The sequence below is a fragment of the Oxyura jamaicensis genome, chromosome 7 (assembly GCF_011077185.1).
Source record: "Oxyura jamaicensis isolate SHBP4307 breed ruddy duck chromosome 7, BPBGC_Ojam_1.0, whole genome shotgun sequence".
Lineage (NCBI taxonomy): Eukaryota > Metazoa > Chordata > Aves > Anseriformes > Anatidae > Oxyura > Oxyura jamaicensis.
This window is the reverse complement of record NC_048899.1, coordinates 5,269,990-5,281,850: the sequence shown is the minus strand read 5'-3', so window position 1 is coordinate 5,281,850 and position 11,861 is coordinate 5,269,990. Positions and strand designations below refer to the sequence as shown.

The following is an 11,861-nucleotide window of genomic DNA, read 5'->3' as shown; positions in this document are numbered from 1 at the left end:
GATTATTTCCACTGCACATAAATCTTTTGAGATCTGAAAACTAAAGTTTGGCCTAACATGTTGTTATGTAAAATTAATATTTTATTTGGGTAATTTTTATTTTGTTAAAAGGGAAGTTAAAACAGTTTTACACTTTTCAAAGAACTTTACTGTTGAAGCAGCGCATTGAAAACATCATCTAGTTTTAAAAGCCCTTACACTGAAGGAAAGGGCAGGTCCAACATCACTGCCTGGGTGCTCACATCACCTCAGGCAAGAAATTCACAGACGGGTGGTCCTAACATATTTCATAGAATCATTAAGGTCAGAAAAGCCCTCCAGGATCATCTGGTCCAACCCTCACCCTACCAATGTCACCCACTAACCCATGTCCCTAAGCACCACTTCCCTTGAACACCCCCAGGGATGGTGACTCCACCACCTCCCTGGGCACCCCATTCCGGTGCCTGACCACTCTTTCTGAGAAGAAATGTCACCTCATTTCCAACCTGAACCTCCCCTGGGGCAACTTGAGGCCATTCCCTCTAGTCCTATCACTAGTTACCTGTGAGAAGAGGCCGACCCCCAGCTCCCCACCCCTTCCTTTCAGGTGGTTGCAGAGAGCAGTGAGCTCTGCCTTGAGCCTCCTCTTCTCCAGACCAAACAACCCAGGTTCCCTCAGCCGCTCCTCACAGGACTTGTGTCCCAGGCTGCTCACCAGCTCCGTGGCAGATGACTGCCTACTGAGGCTGCCTGGGGATCGCGGCACGGCGTGGGTTTGAAGGACCCTCAAGCCCGCCGGTTCCCTGTGAGGGCCGCCCCCAGCCCAGCCTGCCGCGGAGGCCCCTCCCCGGGGCCCGGCCCGGCCCCACCCTGGCACGCAGAGGCGGGGGCGGGCTCCTCAGCCGCCGGCTGCCGGAGCCCCCGCTGCCGGCTCGGCCTCCTCCCGCGATGTGCCTCCGCTGCCCCCGGGCCGCCCGCCATGCCGCGGACCCGCGGGCACCTCACCTCCCTGCTCCTGCTGCTGCTGCTGGCCGCCGCCACCCGCCCTCAGCTGCGGCAACGGGCGGCGCTGCCGGGGAGCGCCCCCGCCGCGGCGGCCTCAGGTACCGACCCCCCCCAGATCGTGGCAGCTTCGCCTGAGGAGACGGCTCCGAGGCGGCTTTGGTTGGGGGGGGGGGAGGTGTCCGTTCCCCGGGGGGCGGTAAACGGGGTGCCGGGGGGAGCCTGCGGCCTTACCTGCGGCGGGGAGCGGGCTCCATCTTGGGGGGAGCTCCGGTGGCGTGAGGGGTGAGGGCAGCCGCCCGCCCCGCCTCAGCCTGCCGGCGGGCACGCCACGCCGCCCGCTGTGTGAGATGCGGCGTTCAGCCGGCTGCTGCGGAGGGGCGAGCCGCTCCCCGGCCTCCGCCTCAGGCCGCAGGGCTGCCCGCGAAGGTGTGTGCGCGTTATCCCCGTGCGCGGCTGGGCCGAGCGGCGAGGTGCCGGCTCCCTCGTTTCGCTTAAAATCCGTGTGCGTAGCCTGAGGCCCTAACGGCTCAGCTGAGTAGGAGACGAACGCTGCTCCCGACATACTGCTTTTCACCACAGAATCTCACGGCGGTTTCAAACGTGGGTTATTGAAGACCCTTTAGCGCCATTTGGGCATGTCACTGAAGCATATGTTTCGGTTTTGGCATGTATACGCCTTTCTATTTGTAGTTGGCTTCAAGAAGGTAGAAAATATCCTTAGGTTTAGGCATATGGTTAATGTTTCTGCTGAATCGCATCCAGTACACAGAGTATGTGTGCTAATTAGGAGACAATTTTTAAAGATGTAAGTCTTCTTTACTTGTACATTCTTACACAAGTAAAACAAGAAGCTAGGTCTGGTTGAATGTAAACCCACTTAAATTTTCCCAATACCCTCTTAAAATGCCTTGAATTGGTTTTTGGTTTCTTTCTTGTGTTTTTTCAAAAAGTCTTAACCACAGGATTTGAAAGAATGCTATTTGATGGACAGCTTGGTTCCAGTTTTCTCTTTTGAAGTGATGATTTTTTCATTATTTTGGTTCTTGCCCTGTTTTCAGAGGAATACACCAATAATCACCAGCAACCCTTGTTAAAGGTCATTGCCAGCATTTCTAACTTGTGCAGTGAACAAAACATTTGCTCATAAATTAAAAAAAAAAAAGGGGGGGGGGGGGGAAGCCAGTTTTTATAATTCATTGATCCTCTTTAGTCTTTCTTTGTATTGATTTTGCTTCAAGAAGCTCTGCTGCCGTATCACGTTCAGTGTTGCCAAAATCTTTGTTGGTACCAAACGTGACGCGGGTGCCACTGGTGCACCATCGGTGCTGTCGCAGGTCCGTGTGCCCAGTTGCTGTCGCTTTGCTTTATTTGCCTGTCGTGCTTCAGGGGTGGTGTTGTGTGCAGTCCTGAAGCTGTTGTGTAGCATGCGGCTTTCGTGATCAATCCCAGTCTATGGATGTTAAAAACGGTTCTTTGCGCTGATCCTCAGCGTTTGCTTGTTGGGTTTAAACATGGTTTGAGCTGTATTTCAGTTGTGGGCTGGCCTTCTGAATGATCTTGATAATTTCAGTATGAAATTGAAAGGAACCTAGGTTGATTAATCTTCAGAAATAACCAGCTAATCGCCATCATGAGACTCATTATTCCAGAGAAACTGCTAAACGCCACTGTATTTCATGTATTTCTTTTCAGTCCAGTGCCGTTGGTAATTTTTGTTGTCTCGGTGCTTCTGAAAACTTAAAAAGTAAGGACCTGACTCCAGGTATGTATTTATCAGATATTTATGATGTTTTTGTGATGAAACGATCTTTTGATGGCTTACTGCCGAGGGGCAGGCAGGATAAATGGCTGCTGCATTTCCAGCAGAAGACTGGCAGCAGAGCAGTCCCTAAGGGGAATGCTCTGAAGAGGCCGCTCCTGCAGCAGCCGCAGGCCTTGTCCTGGGAATTTCCAGGCAGGCAGCAGCTCCTGGAAAGGAGGAGGAAGCCGTCTGAATTTGGATTTATGCTGTTTGTGACCCCAGCGTGGAAGGGGGAAGGAATCTCAACCTCCTAATAGAGGGAAGGTGCACAGCTGAGATTGGAGTTCGCAACCTTTTCTCATTTGACATTCATGTATCGATGTCCATGTTCTGTCGAAGCTAATTATGCAGTTTTACAGATCAATTCCCTTCTGGCTTAACAGGCTTCTGCCAGTGTAATGACTGTAACATTTAAGAAGAGATGCTTGAGTCTGTGTAGCTGTGTACAGAGGTTTCAGGGTGCAGACTGTACTGCTAACATGGAAATATAGCAAGGAAAAGCTAGTTGCACATCATTTAATAGCTTTTTTTGTTGTTGTTTCTCTTGTCCTTCTTCGCTCTTAAAAGCAACAACAAGCCTACCACTGCCAGAAGAAATAAGAAAACAGTGAAGACGAGGCAGCAAAAACATGCCCTAGAGGGACTCAGTTCAAGGAGTTGACCCGTGTTATTTTATGAATGTAGCTATTTTTACAAATTTCAGAAAAAAAATAGTCTGGAAGAGAAAGCCAGGCCTCTACGGATGAGGTGTTGATTGCCTAAGTGGAGAACCTGTCTTAGTTCCTCATTATTAATTCTGAATTTTTCTGTTTTCTGTGTGGCAGTTTAGAAATCTGGACTCTGGTGTGCAGAAGTGATCAAAGCGAAGTCAGCGGGAGCTTCAGATGCTCAGCTTTGAGGTCTGCAAGCTTGAGCACAGAATCCAGGAGCCACTAAATTATAGTGCTGGCTTTCATCCAGGCAGATCCTTTTGTTTATTTTTTTCCTTTCTCCTTTTTGCTTATCAACGTGCATCCTTTGCAGGAGCGTGGAGTTGTATTTGTTAATGTTTGGGATGCACAGGATATTGTGGATGTGGTGCATTGTTCTTCTCTTTATAGTGCAGATGCTGTGCAATAAACAGAGGAGAGGCCACTAATTGCATGAGTGATAGCTAACTGGGTCCGTTCCAGAGCAGGTCTGATGTGTGCTGAATGAGCAATGCTCTGGAAAAAGCAGCTGTTGTGTGAGTAGATGCTATCGCACTGTGCACAGACAGCACGTAGGATGCCATCCACCGTCTTAATGATGGACATTTGTTTCCATGTTGAGACCTGAAATTAGATTGGAAGTAAGTTTCATAATAAGTATATGCCAGAAATTTAATGATATGTCAACTGCAGGATCTGCACTGTGGGTACTTGCCGTATGCTTTGAGATCCCAGTATCAACAGGAAAAGGCTTGCCATCGTTACTTGTTATAGATCTTTGCCAATCTACTTTGATTGATACCTGAAGAAAGTAAGAGCTTACTGTTGTACCTGTTGAAGATGAATACCGTGTCTGGATGCTGCCTCTGCAACTGGATTCTGTGCCCATTTCTCTATGTTACCTGTTTGCATCTCGTAATGAGTTGCTGTCAAATTTGAGACCGTGTTCTAGACAAGAGAATTCTAGTCCAGGTTTTTCTGAGCTCTTTTGTATGTTGTCGTGTTCTTTCTGATCATTCAAAGAGGAGAGATCTTTCTCGTGCCTCCCTTCTATTTGAGATACTGAAGGAGAAGTATTTCTGACACAGCCTTGTGTGTCTTAATGCTTTTGTAATCTTTTGTTTTGAGTGTTTCTAGCTGATTCTTCCTGATGACAAATGTTGCTGTGTAGATGGCATTTAGGTATTCAGAGCAGCGTTTGGTTTTGATAGCTTGTTCTGTCAGGCTGGGTTTGAATTAGTGACAATAAACTGTTTTGTTTGTTTTTTTGTCTTTAAATGACGTGCTGTGTGAAGGGTTGGTTTGTTGCCTGGTGGAACAAAACTAGGGTGTCCTGCCACCAAAGTCAGGGGCAGTCACCCTTGTACAGCAGGAATAACCCCAATTCTGCTTCAGAGCTTCTGCTGCAGTCTGATGGAGACCCCAAGAAAACACGTGAGGAGATAAAAGCTGTATAGGAGTTTGTGTAGACTTCTTACACAGAAGGAAATTGGGCAGCTTTAATGACTTAAGCGATTGCATAAGGTGCTGTTTCTGCTCAAAAAGTCAGGGCTGTCGAAATGGACAGTTCTGATCAGCCCTGGGGTTGGTTGCTTTATACAACCAGCGTCGTGGTTTTCTTATCCAATAGGTATTTGAATGTAATTGGTGTCAGTGAGATCCATTTTTAACTTGTCAAAGCATATGGGTTAACTTACAGTAATTGTTTTCTATTTGGACTTGGAGGAGATGGTTTGTGATCCTTAAAATGCATGTTTTGTTAATAGTTTTAACATATCAGATGAGATATAAGCAGAAAGGTGCTGAGGGGCTCGGAACAGGTAGGCAGCTCTCCTGTGTTCAAAGCTTCCTAATGAAACCTGCAGTGTATTACACGGCATCATGCTCTGTAGCTCAGAAAACCCTGTTTCAAGGAACTAGGATTGACTGTTGCTTTTGTTATAGAGAGTCAAGAGAAACAAGGGCAGGAATGTGATTTATATTTCACAGAAGTGAGGCCCACCCACAGTTGCACCTGGCAGAAGCGGCAGGAAGCGAGAGCAACCAGCGATGGTGGGAAGCTACTTATTGCACGGTAGTAGTTATTGCACTTCTTTGTTTTGCTCAAGTTTTTCATTACTTCTCATAATCTGTTGGCACACAACACATCAAAGACCAATTGATGTGTAAAAACCATTCACGGAGTTGCTGTTATGCTGAAAGAAAAGCTGTTGACGGATCTGGAGTACAACTGCGATCTGTGTCACTGGGGACCCGCAGTATGATTTATCTGTGAACTAGTTTGAAGACTGAGGCAAAGATCTGAGAGGAAAGCTTATTCAGAATAAACCTAATGTTTGGCATATTAAAAAAAAAAAAAAAAAAGGAAAAAAAAAGTGGGTTACTTTGTCATCTTGAAAGCTGCATAATTTTATTTTCACTGTACCTTGCTGTAATGAATGGGGATTCGAGGCATGCTGTGAGAGAACAGATGAGTCTTCTGTGTTAGTCTTCATTTTGTGTTTAATTCCTAATTCAGAGGCCTAGCAATCTGGTGTACCATAAGAGCACCCAGATGCCTTGATCAGCAGTTTCCATGTCCTGCAGAGGTTAGTGTGCTCCTCAGTTATGCCTCTGTGTTCATGAGGATGAAACCACGCGATCTAGCTCCTCCTACGGCATCCTAGTTTGCCCGTGGTGTTTCAGCACACCCAATGGCTGTTCCTAAACAGTGCCTTCCACACGTCTACAAGAAGCTGTATCTAGCAGGATGTGAAAGAGCTGTTGCACTTGTTGCTTTGCTTTTCAGGCAGTAATTGCTTTAGAGGAAACATGAGGTCCGAAAGCAACAAACTGCCATATGCCCTGAACTGTGCCAGCAGTTGCATCTGTAGATGATAGCAACAAACCTTCCTCATCCCATCTCAGTTGGGCCAACTGCTTTACCTGGTGGTTTCCAAACGATTCTGCTGTCCTTTGAGTGTAAGCACAAGGCATTCTTGTAAACAGAATGCTGGCTGCTCTGCCGTTCATTGTACATGCATGTGGCATGACCCTGGTGATGCAAGTGTGTTCTTGCCTGACGTGGCTCCTGGGAGCCATCCTGCCTGACTGCCAGGACTGATGGGGCCAGGAGCGCAGCTCCTTACTGTCTGTGCTGCTCGAGCCCCTGAGGCACGCCAAGTGCAGGCACAGAGCCTGTCAGGTTCCCTTGCTATCTGATATTCCTTCTGTCTCGCTTTCTCTTCCCTCTAGGCTGTGATTAAGCTTTACCAGGTGGGCTTGAGAAGAGCCTCCACTGACTAAAAGACAGAAATGCTCACACTTCAGAGCACAATTTTCACCCTTTTCAGTGCGAAAATGAGACATTAGAAGGTGACGGGTTACAGGGCCAGATCTTGCTGCTGGGCTTTTCCCTGTGACCCTCCTCACTGCAGCATTCTGCACCTACCCTCGATAGTGCCAGGTACTCAAGGCCAGTGGAAGAGGCAAGCGGTGGCCTCTCATTCAGATTACGTGGAAATAAATTGTGGCTCTGGGTGGGAGGAGGAAAAAAGAAATCTTGGCCTGCTGCCATCTGATTTTTTTTCCTTGTCCTGTTTTGATAGATTTGGATGGTTTTGATGTAGGCTTTACCTGAGCTCCTGGCAGCTGTAGCGGGTTAATCTGCAAGTAGTGGCTTAGTAGCTGTGGTGGGGGGTGGTTATTCTGTATCGAATCTGGTGCAGTGGTTATAGGGTACGAGTGTGGGGCAGATGTTGAGCTGCGTGCATTAGGATGAGGAATCGTAGAAATGTGTCCCCAGCGTGCTCCCGATGAAATGCACTATTGACGTGACGGCTGCCCCCCAGAAGCGCTGTGAGGTCTGTGGAGCATGGCGGGATCAGTGTGTGCTGCAGCCGCGGGTCTGTGTTCGCCTGAGTGCTCTGACTGACAACAGCAGCGTCGCAGCCAGATGAACGGGAGCACTGACCCGTTATCACCCAGCCTAGTTTGGAGGAAAGGATGGGATTTAGCTTTTTAAGTTTCTAGATGGTCATTAATAGTTCATCTGCCTCCTCTTAAATATTTTCCTGTGGTCAACAAATCTTTTGCTTCTCCTTTGCTTCTCTGTCATCTGTGGTTTTGTTTTCTTTTGTTTTGGCCTGCGTGCAGCTATTGATTCTTCCCACTGGAGTGGGCATGTAGCTTTTGGGTTTTGTGTTGAAGCATTTTTTATTTGCAGGTTCAACCAACCTCAAGCAGAGTCACTGGTCAAGCAGAGACACTGATGATTCTGAAAGGAAAAGCCTTCAGTGGTCACTGACGGCAAGTTACAGTAAGCTCACACGATGTATGCTTTGTTTTCACCCCATTTCCTGAAGCGCAGAATTTGTGTGAAGCTTTGAGCCCCGAACCGTCAGGTGATGCTGTACTTCTGAGGCACTCAGGCAGATGTGCAGAGTGTGTTAGGGCAGGAGCTGAAATGTGGGCCACCCACTTGGGGTTTTTTTGTCAGTTTTGTTTTTCCTTTCAGTGTTTTCTGCGCCTTAGAAGTAACCGTGAGGACGTGAAATCACGAAGTGTTCAGGCAGGGCTGTCAGGAGCTCTGTGGTCTGACCTGCCTAAAGCAGGCTGGATGCTGAATTCAGACTGGGGGTTGGGGTTTTTTTCAGTTGCAATGACTACTGGCGTGCAATATGGACTTTCTGCCTCTTGATGAGTATTTCTTTGGTTATAAAATCTGGCAAGACGCCCAATTTATAAATTATTAGTTATTATTGACTGATATGGGCAAGGTTCCCAAATGAAGCTAATTGGAACATTCCCATCTAAGTTATTTTCTATGATGTAGCAAAGCTGGTTGATAATTTGCCTGAGATGATTTGCTTGCACTAATGTGAGCTAAACTAGGAAAAAAAAAGTCCATGTTGCCAAGGTATTTGAAAATGTAGGTCACTTTGCTGACATGAGTAAGGAGATGCTTGCCCCCTCGTACTGTTATGGACATTAATGGAATTACAAAAAGCTTTTTAATGTTGTTCTGGAAAATAATTTTATTTTTCTGAAGCTTTTCATTAAGTGACTGAAGAGGGTAAATCGGTAGTTTTATGTTGGGTAAAGCATGCGTAGGGAACAATGGAAGCTGCTAATAACACAAATAATACCCTGTGATAAATAACTCTGGAGCTTATTCCCTTGTTTGTGAGAGCAGGGGAGAAAATGTGTATTCTCACAAGGCTGAAGGAGAGAATTTGTTTGGATTACGGACCACTGCCATGTCTGTTTGGCTGTTAATCACTTGTCCGGTTCTTTTTTATAAGCAGTGTGGGAAACCCACCCCTGTACGATTCTGTCTCTATTTTCCACCTCCCCAGTATTTCATGTAACAGAAAGACTTAAGTGGATTCTTATTCCCCTGGTCCAGCTGGAGCTTTGTCAACCTTTCAAAAGCTGGCATGATATCACAGGTGCTGGATCAGTCTTGAGTATTTTTGGGGAGAAAACAGTGTTTAATGCCCCATTTTTGAACTCTGTGTCAATAAAAATCTTTCTGTCATCTTAGGAAGGTTTCCATGGTGCCATTGTTTTCCAATCACTCCCTAGAGGAATTTGGCCACTTGCTGTGATGGGAGAACTTGTTTGTCTCTTGGTGTTTGTGCTGGAGATGCAGCTTTGAGCTGCACGTGCATCTCTAACAACTGTTGCTAAACTGGACCCTGCTAAACTGAACTGGATTCAGTTGTTTTGCTTTATGACTTGACTTGAGAGCTGTTGCTGTTCTGAGATCTTTCTTATGACATCCGTGGAATTTCACCTTATGAAATTGATAAACAGGAATCTTCAAGTTGGCTGCGTTCTGCAGTCATTTTTTCTAAAAGTTAGTATCATATTTATTGGTTTTTATAATTTGCTTTATGAAACTCAGCTTTATTATAAGCTTGTATATGAAAGAGTGGCTTGTTGGGTGCTCTTGCTTGGTTGCTGCAGTGCAGAGCTCCTAACCAGTGCCTTAATGAATTCCTCTCCCACATGCACAGGACCACAGCCAATTAGGAAATGTTCATCTGCCAACTCCGCATTTTCTTCATACATGTCTTAGCACACTGGGCTCCTACCAAGGGGCTACAGGATGTTTTCCTGTGAGAAAAAGATACACAGAGCTTAAATATCTTTCCTAACAGAGATAAAGTCTCTTTTCCTCAAGCAGTGGTATGAGATTTTGCAGCTACTGGGGAAGAAAAGTCTTTTCAGCAACAAATAGCAATTAGTATGTTACTGAATAACATAATTGAATGCATCAGCAGTATTCCTTGGTAACTGGTGACTAAAATGCCTTGATGTTTGAGTTATTAGCTTATAGGTTATGCCATTCCACTATGGGTATAGGCATATCTCTTAAAGTTAAAACCTTTAGGGCATTAAATGACATGTCTGAAGAGGGCACTGCTTTGTTTTTCTGGGATTTTTTTTTCCCATTTTCTGCCAAATTAAAGGTTTGCTTGAACTTGCAGAGATTTTTTACCAGCTAACTCTCACTAACTGCCACTGAGAATTACACCAGTCAAATCCGGTCCCAAACCCATCAGGTTAAAATCAGATGATTCATGCCAGGATTACTGGAATATTCTTCCTCTGCCCAAGTACATAGATCAGGAAGGGGTAGGATTGACAAATCCTTAGAAATTCTCGATGAGGCATGATGTCATTTCATCAAGGAGATGATGCTGAATAATTTTTCTGTGCTTATATAACAAAGGTCTGATTTTGAATTCTGTGAGTGGGAAATGCATAGAGTTCTCATAGTACATAGTAGGCACTTGCAGATTTTTATCTTTACTGTGTATAATGGACTGTGGGTATTCAGGTTAGCATATTTACAGTCGGTTATTATGTAGATTTTGATGTTTCCCTTCTGTATCTTCTTCCCAGTATTGTGTAACGAAGTGTGCATTTTCAGTACTAATTTTTTTGTTCCCTCAACTCTGCTGTAAGGCAGGCAGAATGGCATGGGCAGCCTTTAAAAATCAAAGAACAGCATTACAGGTTCACTATCAGCAACCACATAAATTGAAATGAAAAATCTTACAGCAGCCTCTGAAGTACACGTGCAAAGGCGTTCCGCTTTGAAGGTTTGGGGAGTTACTAGGAGCATTTGCTTGTTCGTTCAAATCTCTTCCGCCAACCAGTTTATTTTTATTTCAAGTATGCTTGATTTAATTTTGATATTGTACATTAACCACTTACTTCAGTTATTTAAGATTACAGAATAAGTTGTTGATAATAAAGAAAGGAATCCTACCTAAGTGGAGCCCTGCAGACCCCAGCATTTTCTGACTGTTGCCCGTCTCTGTTGCTCCAGGAAGGTGAGCCCCCAGCACCCCCAGCTGTGAGAACAGGGCTGGGTGGCTGGCTGATGCAACAGCACAGCAGCACATCAAAGTGCAAAGCTGCTATGGCAACTGGGATTGTCACAGCATCATTAGCACGTGTCAGTTTGGAGTTCTATTGAAATTGTTCTTTATGGCAATATGCTGATGTGGCAAAATGTATGAAACAAATTCCATATGAAAATTCTGGCTTCTTATATCCCGTGAGCTTAAATGTGTTGTCTTGGCTGGTGAAACATTCGGATTCTTATGTGGAAGTTGAATGAAGAAGGCACTTACTGGGGGAGGGGGAAATAAAATTAAGCTGCGTCCCAAATGAGTACCTTACAGCAGTGCATGATAGGCATGGAAAACAACTGCTTTTTTATTGACTTCTGTGTACAGCACAGTGTTTAATGAATACAGGGAAAAAAATCACACTTAAATTTTGTGGCTGCTTTTATGTCTGAATTCCCAAGCTCTTGTTCATGTAGCCCATAAAAATATTTCAAGCAAAATGCTCGTTTTTCTTCCATTTTATGTATATCTTAATGGGTGTGCTCGAAAGTGTTTGGGGATATATTCTCACTGGAGAAATGAGTGAGTTGTTAGCAGCTTTATGGATTAGCCTGATGACATTCTTGCCTAGTTTTCACAAGCATGATCGTTCTGGGAAGGTGGTTATTGATTATGCAGTAGTAATCAAAAAAGATGCAGCCTGTAATGATCTGTTTTATTTTCTAGTTTTTTCCAGGACCTTGGTTTCATCAATATTTGGTTCTTGTCAACAACAGTGGAATGAATACCATGCTTATGCAGTTTTGTTACATGTTTGGTCTAAGATGTTGGTTGGAAGTGTAGCCACTTAGAGTAGTATTACTCAGCTGCTGTGAGGTTTTTCTTTTTCTAATGATTAAAAAAGTCCATATATTCAACAGATCTTGGAAGTGATTCTGTGACTTTACTGCTTTACCTAAGCAATAGAACGGATTTCTAACACTAAGGCAGTCCAGATCATGATTTTGAAATAGTTAACCTTTTGAAACACAGCTGCGA

General features: G+C 45.1%; 1 protein-coding gene across 1 annotated transcript in view; it reads left to right on the top strand.

Moving 5' to 3' along the window:
* Positions 1-57: 57 nt before the first annotated feature.
* The window catches only part of FAM171B (family with sequence similarity 171 member B), a 35,635-nt gene continuing 23,831 nt past the window's right edge, over positions 58-11,861 (top strand). The window contains exons 1-2 of the mRNA XM_035330855.1: positions 58-89; positions 793-1,085. Of these exons, the coding sequence (XP_035186746.1) occupies positions 58-89; positions 793-1,085 (325 nt within the window). The remainder of the gene's footprint in view (positions 90-792; positions 1,086-11,861) is intronic.